The sequence below is a fragment of the Syzygium oleosum genome, unplaced genomic scaffold (genome assembly GCF_021117445.2).
Source record: "Syzygium oleosum isolate NSW1041296 unplaced genomic scaffold, Sole_v2.1 Sole_v2.28, whole genome shotgun sequence".
Taxonomy (NCBI): Eukaryota; Viridiplantae; Streptophyta; class Magnoliopsida; order Myrtales; family Myrtaceae; genus Syzygium; species Syzygium oleosum.
Window position 1 is genome coordinate 176,658 of NW_026607512.1, and position 21,163 is coordinate 197,820.

At 40.4% G+C, this 21,163-nt stretch overlaps 1 protein-coding gene across 1 annotated transcript; it reads left to right on the forward strand.

Annotated features, from left to right (window-relative positions):
* The first annotated feature begins 6,653 nt into the window (after positions 1–6,653).
* On the forward strand, positions 6,654–12,758 carry LOC115680657 (pto-interacting protein 1). Its single transcript, XM_030604465.2, has 8 exons — positions 6,654–6,768; positions 8,682–8,796; positions 9,106–9,356; positions 9,432–9,558; positions 10,819–11,092; positions 11,486–11,618; positions 11,738–11,824; positions 12,322–12,758. The coding sequence occupies exons 2-8, from the start codon at positions 8,712–8,714 to the stop codon at positions 12,451–12,453; spliced, it is 1,089 nt and encodes a 362-aa protein (XP_030460325.1). The 5' UTR covers positions 6,654–6,768; positions 8,682–8,711; the 3' UTR covers positions 12,454–12,758.
* Positions 12,759–21,163: the final 8,405 nt, after the last annotated feature.

The window sequence follows — 21,163 nt, forward strand, 5'->3', positions numbered from 1 at the left end:
AAAGTCTTCACTTGAAACTCCACGTGTACGTTTTTCGCTGACCTCTTCTCGATGTGAGGACATTTTAATGTTAGATCTTATCTTCAGAAACAGTCCTATGGTCGGCGGGTTCCACAGGGGGGAGGTACTAGTATTGAAATTCCATGACCCTCGTTCATTTCCTTCCCAATTTCGCAATTAATTCATCACATGACGGGCAACGATCGCTTGGAGAGTGAGAAAACTCACGAATTGAATGCCTAACTTCATCGAGCGTCATAGGCTGCGTTGGGTAATTCGAATTTTGAGTCCGGATAGGATAGCAAATCGTCTTATCCGGTGTTTGGCGGCGTCTTCCGGACCAGATAATCCCAAATATACCCGGATGAAATGCCAAATAAGAATTCCGGGGGACGAGGGTGCGATAAAGTCGAATTGAATAAAAAAAATTAAAAAATAACATAATAAAACTCAATTTCTCGAAATGGAGAATCCATTGAAACTGACCTCTTCACCACAATGACCCCTCCACCAGACCCAAGTGGCTGTCATGACTATTCACCTCATCAAACTCCTTTGATAATCTGTCACCTTTTGGTTTCTCCCGGATTCAATCTTGTCCTTTGCTCATCCTCCATTGTTGTTTTCGCCACCGCCGACGATAGCCCCACCGCGCAATCGTAGTCGCTGTCGAGACGACGAGAGACAGGGTCAGGAGGAGGAGGGAAGGGGAAGGGGGAAAGGGAAAGCGATGGGGCATCGACTCGCGACGGAGGGACCAGTTGGTGTGCGGGGGACGTGACTGGATCCAGAGCCATCAGCAGGGGATGGTATAGGCATAAGTCGACATGGCGAAGTGGACAACGGGGAGTAGAAGTCAAGTATAAGGATGATTGCAATGGTAGAAGGGTTAAGGTTCTAGAGCGCTAAGGTTCTTCAATCCGGAGGATATTCGGAGGAATTCTAATCCCATCTTATCTTACCCCATCCCGATTCGAATCCGAATTACCAATCGCATCGGCACTCGACGGTAATCACAAAAAGAGATCTTATGTTAAAAGATGGAACGTCGGGTTATGCCCAACAAAATAAAAATAAAAAAATAAACGAATTTGCTTTTTCCTTTTCTTTTTGACATTTCTTTTCTCTCTCTTTATTTTTATTTTTTTGGCTGAGGATGTTGAAAAAACCCCAGTAGGACCCTTTAGCTTGTTTCAGCCATCCAAGCAAACGTCCGCGCTCTTTCCTCTAGGGACCTCTCGAAGCAACTATGATTGAAACACAGTGGCATCGTACGAGATAAATCAAACGATCGCGATGAGACGTCACGGTTCGAAGGGGGCGACACGCGAGACCCTCACGTCGCGTCGACGGATCGTGACACCCGAGTTCCGCCTCCGTGTTCCGGGATCGGATTCCGCACTCCGCGTGGAGTTTACCCAGCCGCGATCGGCCCGACGACGAAGCGGAGCGCGAATTCTCCCCAAGGGCTATTACGGAAAAGGAAGAAGAAGGAATACATTGAAAAGCTCGAGGTCAACAAGAGGCAACGCTGGTGTGGAGACCGAACGAAAACGATGTCGGGGGGCTGACGCGAGACCGGATTTCCGGTTTTTGACCGACTTTTGGACCGGGATCGGAGGACCCTGGCCAGGTCGGGCCAGTCACGAGGTCAATTGGAACAGTCCACATGCGTGCTTGTCCCTCCGGCAATGCCGCGTGGACCACAGGACCCAGATGTGACTCATCTGGAGTCACGCAACTGGCCATGATGAAACTAGTCGTGCTCTTGCTCTTCTCGTATGCCGAGCAGACCCGTCGAATATGTGAGTTTGAATTGAAAATGATCCGATCCGATCCAATTTGATACGTGTAACCCGTTTTGACTTATTTTTATGCAATGTAAATTCAGTGACTCAAATCCAATCCGGCTCCAATACATGTCCGACCCGACCCGATCAATATTTCTAAAACAATTATATATTTAACCCAATTTGAAGTGAGAGTGCAAAAACAAGTGAGGGGCAAGAGAGAGTTATAGAGTTGGGTTATATTTAAATAAGTTGTGAACCTATTTAACATCCCTAGTATTTTGGAATTTGCCATTCTGAACCTATTTATGACCCATTAAGTGAATATAATTAACCAATATAGAACATATCGAATATGAGTTAAGAAATGAATCTGTAACCCATTTTGACATATTTAATGCCGAGTTAGCGCTCGATGGATGGACTGATAAAGCTTTAGAACACTTGATTTAAGCAGTTGGTGAGTGTAATTGAGCGATTCGATGTGTGTACGTAATGATTCTATTGATGTATTGTGCGTTTGTTTGTACATGTTGTATCGAAAAGTGTCCCGATGGCACTCGATAAGAAGCCTTTGCCTGTTGCAGGCAAGGGTCACAGCCCTCGCCTAGTGGTCAACGAGGGTCGGTTAGCCCTCACCTGTGACCTGCCAGAGTGGGCCAGCGACTCTCACAGCCTTGAAAAAAAGAAGAAGAAAAAGTAAGAAAGAAAAAATAAAAAAATTCACTAGAAAAATTTAAAAAACTGTACACGTTAATATTGGCCAGTGTCCACGTTGGCGATTTCCTGTTAAAATTAGCCGGAATGACTCAACTGGCAAAACGTGAAAAGGTTTATAACTCAATTAAGCAAAATTAAAAAAAATTTATGACTGAATTGATAAAAGTGCAATAAGTATAAAACTTTTTGGACAATTCTCTCGTTGATATCAAGATCATAGCATTGACGAGAAACTACTTTCTGGTCGTGTGGCCTCAAATGGATGCGCCGAGCAAGAATCAAATTCGAGCCTTTTGAAACGCAAGAAACGAGATTTTGTGAGATATTTTCCTTTAATCTATATATACTTAATAACGCTAAAGCTTAAAAGCAATAAAACAGCTCCATAAGTCTCGTACTTAAATTATAATTTCCACCACTTTTTTTTTTTTTTTGGGGAAAGGTTCCTGGAATTTTAATTAGCTCGTCATTGAGGGAGTCACGGGGCAGGTAGGGCGCGCAGAATCCAACACAAAACCATCAAATCTTCACTGCCATTCTTTTGCATTTTTCTTTGTTTCGATTTAATACTAACTTGCCAATTAAATAATATGAAGGTTCACGCATTAGTCCAACCGACCAAAGCTACCAACATATTCCCTTCAGATTGGGCAAAAGAGCAATAATGGACAAAAAAAAAATTGATAAGTACTATAGAAGTCCTAAAACTTATCATGAAAGCGTAATTAAGTCCTAAAACTTTCAAAAAGTTCAATCGAGTCTTAAAATTTGTTATGAAATGTGCAATCAAATGTTAAAACTTGCAAAAAGTGGAATTGAATGTTAAAACTTTCAAAAAGTACAATTAACGAAAGGACTTGATTGGATCATTTTGAGAAATTTCAACATTTGATTACACTTTTTGAAAGTTTTAGGACTTGATTACATTTTTGTGGTAGATTTTAGGATTTAGTTACACTTTTTTTAAAGTTTGAGGACTTCTAATGCCCTTATCCCTAATCATGTTCTCTTCGGTAGCCACTTCGTTGCTAATAAACTGAACCAATAAAAATGAAATTTGTTTATAACAAGAAAGTCAAACTCCTTTTTTTGGTCGAGAAAAAGTCAAACTCCTTTTTTTGGTCGAGAGAAAGTCAAACTAAAGTAAACAAGCTTCATGCGCGTAAAACCCTCCCTTAGTTTCAACCGACACCGGATTTCACGTCGGCCGAATCCTTAAAAAGGAGCAATTTATGAAAGAATTCGAGGTAGATCTACTATTTTTCATCCTTAAATCATTATTCTCAACGCCGTTTACGTGGACAAAATTTTACGTTATATTAGAGGAACCGAGTAATTACGACGATCATTTCGTGACAATACGAATATATTTTTGTCGTACCATGTCCTTTGGAGTTAGCAACATGCATAGTTGGGCATCAGATCCCTTCCAACCTGACAACCACACTCTCAACAACATAACCAGCTTTATAATCATTGTTTAGGACAAGAAGGTAATATGGGGTGGCCGAATGATTCCCGTTGAACATGTGCACTAACACATGTTTAGTTCAATAGTTCCCTAAGCAATCATAGCTTTAATTCTCTCTCTCTCTCTCTCTCTATATATATATATATATATATATATATATATATATATATATATATATATATATTCCTAAGATATAGATGTTTCTGGCCGGACCATGTTATATAAAAAAAAGGATGAAAGAGTTGTTTATACGTTAACATGTTGGACGTATTCCAATTGAATTCTGCTTATGGTTTCCGGTGTGCCCGCGGAGTAAATTTCTTGCATGTGTGTCCAGATGGAGAGTTTTTTCTACCCTTTTGAATTAGGAAAGAGGGTAGGTTTGACATAGCTTTTCTTTCTTTTCTTTTTTCCTTGTTTGTTTCGTACGCATGGTGCAAGCCCGATTATTGGAGGGGGCCGAAGCCAGATCTATCGGGCAAAGAAGAAAAAAGAGACACGGTAATCGAGCCTAATGGGGCGAGACTGCAGTCGGGTCTAAAAACTTCTATCCAGACTGGATCATCATCGAACCGTTGAATTTAGAGGGGAAAAAAAACGTCGAATACCTTGATGGATCGAACTCGGATTAGTACAAAACCCATGATTAGACCAGAGCGATGGTGGGACTAACTCGGGGCGCCATGCCCGAACGTCCTTTGCTTTGATCCGTCGCCCATGATATGAAATCATTAAATCTTCTTCGTAAAACAAATAGGGGCGAGAGAACCCGATTGGGCCTAAATGGGTGGGCTCAAGCCCAAGAAGGAACATGCGTACCCGGCCCACCTAAACGACGCCGCGCGCCTAATGAGCCTAACTAGGGCCGACCGTCGTCATGCCCATAGTCAGGTCCGTCGAAGGAACTTCACTCAACATCATTCTGTCCCTTTTTTCAAGGTTTGAAAAATTCTGGGTTTGACTCTCCCTAATTTTTAGGTCCTTTTTTCTTCCTAGGAAAGGCCGTGATGCGACAATTTGGAAAGTCGGGGACTTTGACCAGCATCATCATGGCAGGAAAAGTCACGGACGGACTTTGAAAACACCCATCGATAAAAATTGATGGCAAGGCCGGCGGCGAAGGAAGCGGGGGGGTAGAGAATCAAAGCCCCGATTAGTTTCCAAAATAGAAGTCGTCGCGAGGAGGAAATCGTAAACCTAATCGGAAAACCTTTCACTTTCACCAAATTCGAGATTTCGATTCCACGGCAATCTTCCTACGGATAGAAACGGCCGTTCAGTTCAGTTGGTTGGAGACCATACAAAAACACACGTCGGTTGCTACTCGAGTCCCCCCCCCCGCCCGAGCTCAAGCTCGAGTTGCCTCGAGTTTGACTCTGCTTGCACTACTCGTCCACTTCGGCCAAGCTCCAGCCTAGAAGTAAGCCTGACACACCTCTAAATTAGCTAGAGTAATAAGGTTTTCTCATTAAATTGAGTGTCTGTGTCTCGACTAATGTCATCGGGTCGTAACGGCCTCTTCATTCGACTGTGATAAGACGACTATCGAGACCAATCCTCAAAAACGGGCCGATGATTTGCTTAGACCACGACCGAATCGACGATGCCGATCTCTAGTTTGATTTCGAGTCTTAATTCGCTCCACAGCTCTCAAGGAACCGAGTTTGCTTACAAAAGAAATCTTCGAAGTTCACAGCAACAAGAGGAGTCAGGAGTGCCAACTGCCAATTGGACAACGAAACTTGGCCCCAATCCAAAAATCCACCTCATTTGCTTCAAGCTGAGGCTCTCTGCTTTATTGGTTTTACTTTGGGAAAATGATTAAGATACTTCTTAAACTTTGATCCGATATGCATGACTGTCCATGATTTTTTTAATTTATTTAATATGATTCATGAATTTTAGTTTAATGTTCAACTGAACTTTTAAATATATTCACAAAATTTAAGGACTACACTGAATATTTACCAATAGTTCGATGGCCACGTTGAATAAATTAAAAGTCTATGGACGACATCACACGTTGGGCTAAATGTTCGGGGATCGTATTCGTACAAATCACAAGTTTAGGGTAGACACTACATGTTCGGGACCATATTCTCCCTTTCGGCTTTTCTAACGCGTTAGACTGACCACTCACATTGCGACACGCGATTCGCTAACCTCCACCCCAGCACAGGCGATCCCTCCCCCCTCCCCCCCCACACCACACCAATTCTCTCTCTGTCTCTTTCTCTCTCCGCGCATTGAAAGTTCTTCGCTGACGGTGCGAAGGGGGTCAAGCCTGGCCCCCCTCAGCCGAATCGTCTCATTTAAAAAGAAGAAAAAAACGAAAAAAAAGAAAAAAAAAGAAGAAAAAAAGAAGAAAAAGGAAAAAAAAAAAGGAAATATCTCACCACCACCACCACCGAGGAAAGAAACGTCGCAGCAACCCCCAATATTTTTCCCTATAAAAAAATGGAAAAATCCGCCAAACGAAAAACCGCCCGTTTCTCTCCCTTGTAATAATAATTCAACCCGGGAGGAGTGTGGGACTAGTCAAGACCACGCCCCACTTTCGCTCCCCTCCATTCTTCCCCCTAGATACGCGTTATCCTGCGCACCCCCGTGCCCCCCCTTATTTTGCGCACCCTCCGCCGGCCCCCGACTTCACTCCTCCAGATCTCTCTGCCCCCGCTCGACCGACTGCCTCGCCAGTGCAGGAGCGAGAAACCGTGGTTCTCTCTCTCTCTCCCTCCCTCCGGCCTCGTTCGTTTCCCCACCCCTGCGATTTCCGGCCGACTTCAGGTAACCGCTTCCCCTCCGCCCGCCCTGCTCGCGCCGCTTCGGGCGTTTCGGTTTTTGCCCCTGCCGATCCTCGTCCCGCGCGCGATCGGCGGCGGCGGCGGCGGCCTCTCTCTCGCGATTTGAGGTTTTCGGTTGCCGGATTGCCCGGCGTGGGTTCTGGCGAGTGTGAATTTCGTGCTGCTGCTTCTTCTTTCTTTTTCTTTTTTTTTTTCCTTCATTTGTTTTTTGTTTTTGGTTTGGTGCGGGTGTGTCTGTGCGGTCCTGCGCTGGTGTTGCACGTGCGCTGCGCGGCGGTAGTTGACTCTGATCCGACCGTAGTTTGCCCGCCGAGCTGTGATCGATCGGCGGTGGCGATTCGGGAAGGCGACGATCAGCGCGCCGGCTCGCGAGCTTGTGCGGTTTCGGCTTATGCTGTAGCGGTCGAGCTTTTTTTTTTTTTGGCTCGCGCGGTGAATTTCTTGGAGTAGCTATGCTCTTGAGGCGTGCGTGGAGCTGATTTGCTGGACTAGACGATGCGGATCACTCCTCTGCATGACCGATCGGAACTGAAAGGGGGGAACGCGCCCCTCCCGTGTATGGAATGGGGTCGTCGGGGGCTGGGCTTCTTGAGGTGGCACACGGTCGCGCCGAGCTGGAATTCTTTATTTTCGTCCGAGATAAATGGACGTTACGCGACGACGTGTTGGGAGGACCTTTAGGACTTGTTGGATACTAGATTTAGGGACTTGGTCGATGGTTTTGGATGTGAAACATGTTCATGAAATAATTTGTAGGATCATGGTAGTATCATTACTTCTCTATTGGAACATTAAGAATGCGTTGAACATATTCATGTTGAACTGTGGAGATTATTCTGGTATCCGTGTGCTAATTATGATGTGATGCTGAGTGTGATGATTAAACGGACGATAGTCAGAGCTCATAATTCAATGTCTCTTTCACATTTCTTGCTGCGAGCTTCATCCGAGTCTTGTTTTGTGGTTACAAAGTAGCTGATATATATATAGTGAGGAATAAAACATGGACAGGAAATGTGTGTGTACGAAAATGAGTTTACTTGTGAATGCCTTTCTTTTTTTCTCGCTTACCATTTCCCATGCCATTCTTCTCATCATTATTGCTTCCAATTGCGTTCTTATGGTCCTTTTCCCGGACATTTGATGGAGACTGTTGTACAAGTACATCTGCAGTAGCATGGAAGTCAGAGGATATGGAAACTCACTGTGTTAGATGTGCTCATGCCACAAATTGTACCTGTTAGAGGAGTACTAGTGCACAAGGGTCTCTCTCATACTGTGGGGTCATAAGATGATTACATGCACTGACAATGAGAGAGAGAGAGAGAGAGAGAGAGTTAAATATGAGGAGCCTCAATCTTGCACTGGTTGGCGGATACTTCTACTACTTGAATTCGTGACATTTGAGACACACGAAGCAACCTTAACTGGGCATTTTATACACACCCTTGTCCAATATCATGGAAATCTAAAATACAAATGGACAACATACTTGAAAACTGTATAGTAAACTGCATAAGAGTTTTTATATCTTCTATCTTGTAGAACCATCAAATTACATCGTATAGGGTACCTTTGATTTCTGTGACTACGCTACTAGAGTGAGCCTCAAAATACGAAAGTTTCCAAGTGAAGACACTTTTAGCTAATCCTATTATCATACAACTGACGCTGCAATATGTTAACGGTTGGCCCTCATAGTTCACAAGTACTATCCTGCCGTAGAGATAGTTCTTAGCAAGACTAGCCTTGGACAGGGAGATTGTGAAGAGTTCAAGTCATTTGAGACTTTCCTTTGCTTTTCATCTATGTTTACGAAAATTATTTTTGTAACCTATTTGGCTTAGTTTGAGCCAATTCATTCCAGTGTTATTGAGAAGTAACTTCCTTCAACAGGGGAGTTCCATTTGGTGAGGGAAGAAAGCCATGAGCTGCTTTAGCTGTTGTGAAGATGATGATATTCATAAAGCTCCAGATAATGGAGGCATGTACCCGATGAAGAGCTCAGCAGGTAATTATGTAATCAAAATCATACTTGTTTTGATGCATAATTTAGTCCTACGAATACCAGCTAGAGAAAATTGGTATGCTGATCATCACGTTTGCTGCTAAATCTGTATCAAGTTTGTGGTTTTGCTTGTCTAGATGCATTTCATTTGACATTTATATTCACATTGTGATGTCCTTATTTTTCTACTTTTATGCTTTAGTTTTATGCTCTTCCAATCAAGTTAGCCTTTACTTAGTCCTTTATTACATTCTTCTTCTTGTCTATTTCCCCATTTTTTCAGTGTAAACTAAGTTGAACTTCATCATTCAGGAAATGATGGGGCATATCATGCCTCTGAATCTGCGCCAAAAGGTGCACAAGCAGTAAAAGTGCAGCCCATTGAAGTCCCTGCTATTCCAGTGGATGAACTCAAGGAAATCACTGATAGCTTTGGTACAAATGCTTTGATTGGGGAGGGATCATATGGCAGAGTATACTATGGGGTTCTAAAAAGTGAGCAGGCTGCAGCTATTAAGAAGTTAGATGCAAGCAAGCAACCTGATGATGAATTTTTAGCCCAGGTTTGGGATGCCAGCTGGTATCAATTGTTGACTCTTTCTTTTTTTAATATTTTCAACTGATGTAAAGCTTCGCAGGTTTCCATGGTGTCGAGATTGAAACATGAAAATTTTGTTGAGTTGCTTGGTTATTGTGTTGATGGAAGTTCCCGTGTACTCGCGTACGAGTTTGCATCTAATGGCTCTCTCCATGACATTCTCCATGGTAAGCAAGAGGCATGTCTCATTGTGGTCCTTATTTCACTGTTGCACTTTTGGATTGTACAACTACTTCTACCTACCCTTACCAAAAAAAACTACTTCTACCTATTATAGTTGCAACATGATGCTACTTTAAGGCCATTTTTGAGTCCACTATGTGATTTTTTTTGTCCCTATGGATGTATATCGACTGAATGTAGATATTTACAGCCTGTTAAACTTATGCTTTCTCAATGAAGTATATGTTACAAGCATAATTATTGACTTAAAGCTAGTAACTGCCTTTCCCATCATGATGTCATTCAATGATGCTTAAGACAAGTTCAATTGCAATGTCTTCTACTTAGCGGCATTAATCTATGTCATGAATTATTTATCATAGATACCTTGCCTTCTTGACTGTTGTGGTTGGCTAGCTTTGGTTTGCTAGTTTGATCTGCTTTAGCAATGGCTTCAACTTCTCCTTTGCTTATTTCTTTTTGGGCAGGGGTTAAGAGTAAAACTAAGAGCTAGTGTTGCTTTCTCTAAGTCAGTATATGTTACAATCAAAATTGTTGACTTATACAGCTTATAATGCCTTTTCCATCATTGTGTCATTCATTACTGCTTAAAACTGTTACTTTGCAACGCCGTTTACTTAGTTGCAATGATCTATGTCATGTTGTCATTTACAATGGATACTTTGCATGCTCGACTACTGTGGTTAGGTAGCTATTGTTTGCTAGTTTAATCTGTTTTAGCAAAGGCTTCAACTTCTCCTCTGCTCTCTCTCTCTCTCTGTGTCCAGGTAAGGTTTGAGAGTTTAATTTCTACTTTGTTCCTAGACCGGAAAGTTATCCAGACTCGCCGGGGAGTTTGGCTTGCCCTGTAGTCATCCATTTTCACAATAGTCCCTGCACTACCACCTTCCAGTTCATCAAAGGCATCAGTGGATGACTTAAAGAATGTTCACAATGGGTGTACCTGACAGAGAGTTAGCATCCTCATATTTATCATTTAAAGGGACATTCTATATGCAGTTCTATGGACCATTTTGGCATGGAGCATGTGCCAAAACTCCCTCACTTCTACTGATTATTAAAACCCCATAAATACACCATCTGTGATATATGATTGTGCATATTATTGTGGTTGCATAGATGCTCTTATGCAACATCCTTAACTTAGGGCTTCAAGTTTTGCTGGATCAAAGTGGCTCGATTTGAACTCCTGTTTATGATGTGCAAAAAGTAGTATAAGTCATCACCATTTCCTTTCGATGCAGGTAGAAAAGGAGTTAAAGGGGCACAGCCTGGTCCTGTTCTTTCTTGGGTACAGCGAGTAAAGATTGCAGTAGGGGCTGCTAAAGGACTTGAGTATCTGCATGAAAAAGCAGAACCTAGAGTAATCCATCGCGATATTAAGTCCAGCAATGTCTTAATATTTGATGATGATGTTGCAAAGATAGCTGATTTTGATTTGTCCAACCAAGCTCCCGATATGGCAGCCCGTCTTCATTCAACTCGTGTTCTTGGCACCTTCGGATATCATGCTCCTGAGTAAGCTACTTTTGGTTCTCACAATTTATCATATCCAACACAACGCATGCACATGCTTGCATTTCTATCATCATAACTCAGTATTTTCCGAAAAGCATATTAATTAGTTGTCCTTCTACTCTGGTGACTCAAGCTATTGTATAGTGGAGAATATCTTTTATCTATACTATTACTATTGAGCTTGACATCAGAGTAGCACAAACATGGGCTTTGATGAATGTTTGTTGGAAAAAATGAGAGCTTTGTTGTGGTAGGTAGTATTTTGTATGAACTTCTGTTTGTGCCAACTCATATGATCTAAATCACATGGAGCCTCTTTTTAAGCAGAGTTCTGCCTGGTAATCCTTGCCACGACCAACTTTTGATAACTCCAATTTTCTTCTTACGGGGCAGATATGCAATGACTGGACAGCTAAATGCCAAGAGTGATGTATATAGTTTTGGTGTTGTTCTGCTGGAGCTTCTGACTGGGCGGAAACCCGTGGATCATACATTACCACGTGGGCAGCAGAGTCTTGTTACATGGGTACTAATTTCGCTAATAATAATTTATGTTCTGCTGTTTTAGTTTTCTATGACACTGTACTTTCTTTTGGTCCCCTTGCTGAGTTCTAACTGATTTTTTTGTGCGTGTGTTTTTGATAGGCTACACCAAAGCTGAGTGAAGACAAAGTTAGGCAGTGTGTAGATGCAAGACTCGGAGGAGAATTCCCTCCAAAGGCAGTCGCAAAGGTAAATGCTTCAACTTACCATGTTAATATGCCTTTACTTTATAGGCATGGTGGTACAGTGACTGGAATATACTGACTCGTGAGCACACGTTCTCTCACTCGGTCATTGATCCTTCAGATAACTTTCTTCATCGCTAAGCATTCTGTGGTTTACATATTGACATATTTATTGAATTAATGGACCAGTGGCAGACTTGATGCATTTTAGGCCAAGAGATTCCACTGTAGAACTTCTCTTTCCTGTAAAACAGGATGAATGTTATATAGGCAATGAAATGTGCTGTAAAATTCAGCTTGTTGTAGCTTTCTATTTGCCCGTCCAATGGAATTGAACTCCAGATTTTGGTGTTCATAGAGAAATTTTGTTCCAAATTGAAGTATATCTGCATAAACACGATAGGTGGAAGTTCTGGGGTGATCTACAGTTTGACACCTTGTTATCATAAGATCTTAATTGTAGAGAGCCACCTCTTAGAATATCTATATCTGCGATTGCAGCTGGCTGCTGTTGCCGCCTTATGTGTGCAATACGAGGCGGATTTTAGGCCAAACATGAGCATCGTCGTGAAGGCATTACAACCTCTTTTGCACGCCCGGCCAGGACCAGCGGGGGAAACACCAGGCTCGTAACTCTCTCTCGGTCTCCTCGTCTCTCTTTGTGTGAGCGTGCAGTGGAAAAATGTAAAACGAACGGATTTGTAGGTGTTTCTATATTGGTTTTTGTGAATTTGTGTATGGATCCCTCATTGGGAACATTCTATTTATTAATACTGTGAGGATACGACAAATGTTCTCTTCATAATAATCTTCCTATTTTATTTTTTGGGGCGAAGCTATGTCTTGTTGGCGGATCTTATTTCCTCCATTTTACAGGATAATTACTCGTGTCAATTCGTCCTAACCCTCTCTTAATTTGATCATTTTTTTTGTTGAAATTTTTTAGTTTCAAATCTTTTGACAATTTGGTAATGTAATTCATTTGGCCTATTTTAGTCGGAAATCATTTATGTGGATACCGGTTGTCTTACGTAGCATGATCACGCTAATGCGAACAATATTTTTGCAATTTGTTAATATAGCTTCAGAATTATTTCTTTATTTTATTTTTTTCTTCTCTTTTTTATTTTTTAAATGAGGCCAACGAGGTTGCCGGGCCCTTGCTGGCTTGAGGCGAACCATTAGGCGAGGGCCGTGAGCTCTCGCCAGATCTGGGCTAGGCGAGGCCCTCACTTGTGGCCAGCGACCTCCACTTGCCACCATCGAGGTCACGGATCGGGGGAGGGAAATAAGAGAGAAAAAAAAAGAGGACACAGCAAGAAAAGGGGAGAAAAATAAAAAGAAAAAGAATTTAGAAAAATTTGCAAAATTGTTTATGTTAGTGTCGATCACGAAGGACGGTTGATGTCCACATTAGTAATTTTCGATCAAAATTAGTCAAAATGACTACATTGTCAAATTGTTAAAATGTTTAGAATTAAATTAGTTAAATTAAAAGGATGATAACTGAATTGGTACAAGTATAATATGTTTAAGACTTTTTTGATAATCTTTCTCTTGCTTTAATTATTTGTTGTGCTTTCGTGAGGGACGAAGTGGGTTCTAACAATTGAGGTTCTAACTTCTAGGATTTATATGAATTGGCTGTTAATTTATTTTGCTTAATCAAATCTCGTGAATCATTCATTTTGACTCTTTTTAAAAGAAATCTAAAACTTTTGAAATTTTCATAAAATGCAAACGCTGAACTACATATGATTTCATTTGCATCTTTTGAAATATAAATTGTTTTTTCTAAAATTTGACGGGAAAATAAGAAATACCTTTTTGTTACTTGAAAATGGTTAACACATATGCCCTGTATTTGATAACCAATCATATTATGAACTCGTGACGACGCTACGGATGTTGACTTTCCTCTTACACTCCCGGTTTAAAAAATTCAAAGATTTTTTCTGAATGTTTATTTGGAAATTTAACGGAGAGAATAATATATATATCCATCCTAAATTTATACTTTGTTTCTCCTTTACTTGAATTACACCATACAAAAATGAATTTCTATTGACCAAAATAATATAGTGGCACGCATTCCTTGTTTTATGGAGGAGTAAATCCTTGAAAGCAAAACATAGCATGCAAATTAGATGAAAATCTATCCGTGACTACTTATGATGATGGCGTATAATAATGCGCGATCTTAAGACATTATCGACCCGCGGTTCATGCGGCGATCAAATCAGCGAGGCAATGAAGCCACACGAACCTATCTAATTCTTCGGAGCGATAATTTGCATTTGTGGCGTGAGGTCGTGGATAAAAAAAAGTCTTCATGTTTTGAGAAGTTTGAGGATTATAAGATGCGCGATGGTAGTTAGTTGGTTTCATACTTTTAGTAAAGTGAGCATGCCACCATTATTGGTATTACCTCTGAAAGACTTCCGGTGCAAAACCAACATCAAAATCCTAGTTTAGTATATGCACTACCATATCATGAGGACGTGCTTGACCAAGGAAAGTTACCTCTGATAATGTAGGTTGTTGTTAAATTAAAAAGTTCAATAATAAGATGCAGAAATCGCGTCAATCGAACCTAACACAAAAATATATGAATAGTCAAAATTTGGGTCAAATTTTTTTTTGTGAGATTTGATATTTAATTTTAACTACCAAAATTATGTATGTGCTTCTCATGGGTCAATAACCGTGTTAATAAGATTTTATAAAACAAAAAAAATATCATAACTTTTCTCCTTGAGTATATTGTAGGTCTATTTTCCAAAACTATTATATCAATTAAATTTTCAAATAAACCTTATTTTGAAAATTTCGAAGATAAGTTTACCGTAGATGCAAAAATCGCATCAATTGAACGTTGAAAAAATTACGCAAATCAAAATTTGGGTCTAATTATATTTTTGTAAGGTTGATTCTTAATTTTAACTACAAAAATTATGCACATGCTTTCTAGTGAGTCAAAAACCGTGTTAATAAAATTTAGAAAGAAAATATTCTACTTTTCTCCTTGAATGCTCTTTAGATCTATTTTCAAACCATTGTATCAATTAAATTTTTTCCAATAGAATATTTTGAAAAGTTCGAATGATAAGTTTTCCATAGATACAAAAATCATGTCAATTGAGCGTTGCAAGGAAAAAAAAGGATGGTGTAGCTGCTTTTGGCCCTCCAGTAACCGAAAGCAATTAACTATTGACCTCAATAAAATCAATTACATGAACAAGACTGCTCATCAAGTAAAGCCTCATCAGCTGGATAGGTATTTAAGCCAAGTTCGAGGAAATTTAGGCTACTTTTATGCAAATTAAAGATGACAGGATCTAAGTTTAGTATATGCACTATCAAATCATGAGCTTCCAATATGTGCTTCACCAAGTAAAGTTTCATTGTGTTTTTCTCAATATTGATGCCACGTTCACGAATTTTACCAAATGGATTTTGTCCATCCGTGACACAAAAGAAAATGATGCAACCCAAGCTAAACATATCACTTGCTGGGCTTTGGTGCCCATCACCTGAGGTTCCGCAAGTTCAGATTTTCACTGTATAAATTCTAATTATGCACTTTAGGAAAATAAGATCAAAGGTCTTGTCATGAGCCTACCGGAGGCAAGATTTTCCAAGGATCCATGGAGGCATTTAATAATTCCTATATTTTATACTTTCACAAATATTATGCCATTTTTCATGAACTAATACTAATACTACTAATAATAGTAAGTCTAGAATATAAAACATAGTGTAGGTTGTTGTTAAATCGAAAAGTTCGAAAATAAGCTTTCCGTAGGTGCAGAAATTGTGTCAATCGAAGGTAACACAAAAAATTTATGGATAGTTAAAATTTGGGTCACTTTTTTTTTTTGGTGAGATTTGATGTTTAATTTTAACTACCAAAATTATGTATGTGCTTTCTAAGGAGTTAATAAGATTTAAAACAAGAAAAGTTTCCTTGAGTGCTATTTAGATCTATTTTCAAACCATTGTATTAATTAAATTTTGTCCAATAGAATATTTTGAAAAGTTCGAAGATCAAGCGTTCTTCTACATTTCTGCTCTAAGCTCTTTGTCTGCACTAATCTCTTTATTTCTTGATAGCCTTTGTGAATATGAATCTTTTGTGCTGTTTTCTCGTCATGGATTCTCTTAATAATTTGTTTACGGCTTTGGTATTGGAGCTTCTTCTAGCACATATTCTATATGTACAATTGTGCAGCATTATGAATCTAATTGCACTGAAGTTTTTGAATTTTTCAAGAATCTCTTTTCTTTTGGAAGGGCATAGAAGCTAGGATAATCGGAACGGCGTGGAAGCTAGTAATAATTGGTTCCCGATTCTTTCTTGAACCGGACCAATCATTCGGCATTTCTTTCCTCTCCTTCAAACTCTTTACCCACCAAAAAAATCATAAAAGCTTCAAGACACACTTAACATAAACCACCCTTGATTTTGACCAAATAGCCTAAAAAGACAAATAATTCAAGCAGCTTTTATTCACAATCCCTCTTACGGTCTTTGCGTGACCGTTCGATATGAGACTCTTGACATGCGTATGGAAATCAAGCCAGACATGCCGAGAGTCCCACATCGAATGGGCAGGCAAAGACCGTAAGGGCATCAAACCATTTTTAGATAAAATCCCTAATAATTAAAGTTCAAATAATTTTTAACTGGAATTGATTAGGCATTGATCGATAATCTAGTATGGTCGGGCCAAACCATTGACAATCGAGTTAATCAAGTTGATTACATTTGAAATTAAGATGTTTGTTTGATGGATGTAGCGCGTGCCTTGAGCATGACAGCCAACGCGTAAATATATTTCTCGGAATTCCTCTAAATCAAACTTTGAACAGACACTGCATTGACAACGATTGCATTTGCAGATGCATTGGCCATTTTAGTCTCTTAATCGCATTATTTGGATGGCAAGTTATTCTCTTTTTGGCAATTACTTTCAATGCGATTGTGTTAAAATACGTCTTGAGTTTGTCTTGAGTTTGAGTTGCGTACCAAATCCGAACCCAATTGGATGATATGCTCGCACCGTAAATCTTTGGTGTTTTTAATTTAGTTCTCTGGTTATTAATTTTAAGATCTTGTCAATTTGGCATCATAAATCTGCCTTTGACTTTAGCAAAACGAATTGAAGTCTGGCATTTGTAGAACTACTTATGCCAAAAGCCATCAATTCAATCACCGCCCGAGTTCTCTATAATGTCACTGTCTTAACATATGCTTTTACTGGATGCAGGTAGGGGAACAGGACTGATATGCAAATCTCTAAGCAATTCCATGCCGCGAAAGGTAATACCACCTCAATATATTTCGCTTTCGAGAACTTACCGTAGCATAATGAGGCAAACTTGCGCTTTATTTTACAGGTCCGCTGTTGACATATGTGGTGCTTCATATCTTGCACGATGAGAATTAAGGGTTTTGGGTTAATGAGCATGATCTTGTATGGCTTTGGAGTTCACATTTCCATGAATGGGCTGCGTCGATTTGGCTCTCGTTCATCGGAGGAATGGCCACCACTGAGGCTCTGGGATTGGCTGTGATCCAACGTTTGTTTGAGAGGCGTTTGTTTCGGGGAGAGTATTTCAGCGCACAACATTTGGCTAATTGGTGGTATGCCGTACCAATCAGGTAGTAGACAATTAATCCATATTGGTTCGGTCTTGCTCATTGTTTTCATTTTCTGGGATCGTTCATGAGCTTCCAGTACGTGCTTGACCAAGCAAAGTTTCGTTGTGTTTTTCTCAATATTGACGCCACGAAGAAAAGGATACGACCCAAGCCAACAAATCACTTGCTGGGTTTTGGTGCCCAAAACCTGAGGTTCCACAAATTCAGATTTTCATCGTATAAATTCTAATTATGCACTTTAGGAAAATAAGATCAAATGTCTTGTCATAAGCCTACCGGAGGCAAGATTTTCCAAGGATCCATGGAGGCATTTAATAATTCCTATATTTGATACTTTCACGAATATTATGCCATTCTCCATGAACTAATACTAATACTACTAGCAATAGTAAGTCTAGAATATAAAACATAGTGTAGGTTGTAGTTAAATCGAAAAGTTCAAAAATAAGCTTTCCGTAGATGTAAAAATCGCGTCAATCAAAGGTAACAAAAAAAATTTAGGGATAGTCAAAATTTGGGTCATTTTTTTTTGTGAGATTTGATGTTTAATTTTAACTACCAAAATTATGTACGTGCTTTCTAAGGAGTCATTAATTGTGTCAATAAGATTTAAAACAAGAAAAGTATCCTACTTTTCCTCCTTGAATGTATCTATTTTCAAATCATTGTATTAATTAAATTTTCTCCAATAGAATATTTTGAAAAGTTCGAAGATTAGCTTTCCATAGATGCAAAAATGGCACCGATTGAGCGTTACAAGGAAAAAATTGGACGGTGTAGCACCGTAGCTCTGTCGAGTTAGCGTTCTTCTGCAATTCTGCTCTAAACTCTTTCTCTGCACTAATCTCTGCACTTTTCAAGAGGTTTCTTGATAGCGTTTGTGAATATGAATCTTTCCTGCAGTTTTCTCGTCATGGATTCTCTTAATAACTTGTTTACGCTTTGTTATTGGAGCTTCTTCTAGCACATATTCTACATGTACGATCGTGCAGCATTATGAATCTGATTGCAGTGAAGTTTTTGAATTTTCAAGCATCTCTTTTCTTTTGGAAGGGCATGGAAGCTAGGGATAATCGGAAGGGCATGGAAGCTAGACCGATTCATTCTTGAACGGAACCAATTGTGCAGCATTTCATTTGAATGTTTCCTCTCCTTCAAACTCTTTACCCACCAAAAAATCATAAAATCTTCAAGACACACTTAACATAAACCACCCCTGATCTTGACCAAATAGCCGAAAAAGACGAGTAATTCAGGCGCATGGCTTGGCTTTTATTCACAATTCCTCTTACGGTCTTTGCGTGGCCGTTCGATATGAGACTCTCGGCATGTGTATGGAAATCAAGCCAGACATGGCGTATGGAAATCAAGCCAGACATGCCGAGAGTCCCACGTCGAATGCGCAGGCAGAGACCGTAAAGTATCAGACCATTTTTAGATAAAATCCATAATAATTAAATTTCAAATGATTTTTTTTTAAAGTTTTGAAGAAATAAAATTAAAATAAAACAAATAACGGGAATTGATTAGGTGTTGATCGATAATCTAGCATGGTCGGGCCAAACCATTGACACATTTGAAATTAAGATGGTTTGTTTGATTGATGTAGAGCGAGCCTCCAGCTGAGCAAATGACAGCCAACGCGTAAGTATATTTCTCGGAATTCCTCTAAACCGAAATTGAACGGTGGATTGCATTTGCAGATGCATTGGCCATTTTAGTCTCTTAATCGCATTATTTGGATGGCAAGTTATTCTCTTTTTGGCAATTACTTTCTATGCGATTGGTGTTAAATTACGTCTTGAGTTTGAGTTGCGTACCAAATCCAAACCCAATTGGATGGTATGCTCGGACCGTAAATCTTTGGTGTTTTTTGTTTATTTCCCTGGTTATTTAATTGTAATATCTTGTCAATTTGGCATCATAAATCTGCCTCCGACTATAGCAAAACGAATTGAAGTTTGGCATTTGAAGAACTACTTATGCCAAAAGCCATCGATTCAATCACTGCCCGAGTTCTCTATAACATCGTTGTCTTAAGGTATGCTTCCACTGGATGCAGGCCGAGGAGCAGGACCAATATGCAAATCTCTAGGCAATTCCATGCCGCGAAAGGTAATACCACCTCAATATATTTCGCTTCCGAGAACTTACTGTAGCATAATGAGCTTGCGCTTTATTTTATAGGTCTGCTGTTGACATATGTCTCGCTTCATATCTTGCGCGACGAGAATCTTAGGGTTTGTATGGCTTTGGAGTTCACCTTTCCATGTATGGGACCGCGTCGATTTGGCACTCGTTCATTGGAGGAATGGCCACCGAGGCTCTGGAATTGGCTGTGATCTAACGTTAATGAGTATTTCAGCAGCGTCTGAGCTTGCGCTTTATTTTATAGGTCTGCTGTTGACATATGTCTCGCTTCATATCTTGCGCGACGAGAATCTTAGGGGTTTGTATGGCTTTGGAGTTCACCTTTCCATGTATGGGACCGCGTCGATTTGGCACTCGTTCATTGGAGGAATGGCCACCGAGGCTCTGGAATTGGCTGTGATCTAACGTTAATGAGTATTTCAGCAGCGTCTGGCTAACTGGTGGTATGCCGTACCAATCAGATAGTGAACAATTAATCCATATTGGTATCAGATAGTGGACAATTAATCCATATTGGTTCGGTCTTACTCATTGTTTTCATTTTCTGGGATCCTTTAGAATCGGAAAAATAGACATGCATTTGTATGCATTAGTTTTTTTTTTTTTTGTAACCCGGAACCCCCGCACGGCCGACAGCTGAGGAGATAAACCCGGGGTGACGCTAGCGCAGGACCCACCACCACGATGTCACGCTTAAGAATCCCTAACGCCAGTGCTGGGATTCGAACTCCTACCCTTCGTGGGGGGAGGGGAGCCCGAAGCCAGCGCAGCCGCTGAAGGCGGTGGTATTTGTATGCATTAGTTCTGTTCTACTTGCAGGACAAAAAAGTATCATCAAAGTTCTCTGGTTCAAGTTTTCTGGTTCAGTCATTGGTCTTGTCCATATGTGCATGTACATATTTTGCAGTTTCACTCTTAATTATGTTCTCAGCTATCTGTTGGAACCGTACCCGGTGTGTACCCGTAAGTGCTCGATATCTCTCTCGAATATCGTTGTCATCTTCACCGTGATGCACTCCGCATGGACCTTAATTAAGAGTTTTGGAGTAGTTGATCTTCTATTTGTGGAGGGCGTGGTGGATGGATTGTAGCCATAGCCTCAAAAGATCATCCTCAGTTGACCATTACTACGACTTCTCTCCGGGGTTGCTTGATAGGTACACACGCGTCCCCTTCATCTCCAAGTTCGAAAGCGTTCGAGTTCATTTCTAACAAACGTTTTTCTTCTCTGATGCAACGCCGTGCAGTTTCGTCATGTATCACTGGACAAAAGGCTCGCGGATGCATCAATGGGAAACGTGCTGCACGAGGCGGCGGGTAACCTTGCAATCGTCGGCAAAGGACAACACAGATTCTGCAGAGTTGGTATCATTTCTTTTTTCCCTCTGACATTCCTTGCAGAGACATTCAAAGGCGGGTCGAAATCTTTTCCCCTTTGGCGTAGTCGACCCATATTTTCCTTGTACAGAGTATTTTCCTTAGGACTTTATACACTCGCATAATCATTCATTGTTGCACTAGAAAACC

Excerpts from the sequence above, each read along its gene's own strand:
- LOC115680657 (XM_030604465.2), top strand. The coding sequence starts at position 8,712 with ATGAGCTGCTTTAGCTGTTGTGAAGATGATGATATTCATAAAGCTCCA. Across the intron at positions 9,559-10,818 it reads TCTCCATGACATTCTCCATG|GTAGAAAAGGAGTTAAAGGG; the intron begins GTAAGCAAGAGG and ends CTTTCGATGCAG. Across the intron at positions 11,825-12,321 it reads CTCCAAAGGCAGTCGCAAAG|CTGGCTGCTGTTGCCGCCTT; the intron begins GTAAATGCTTCA and ends CTGCGATTGCAG.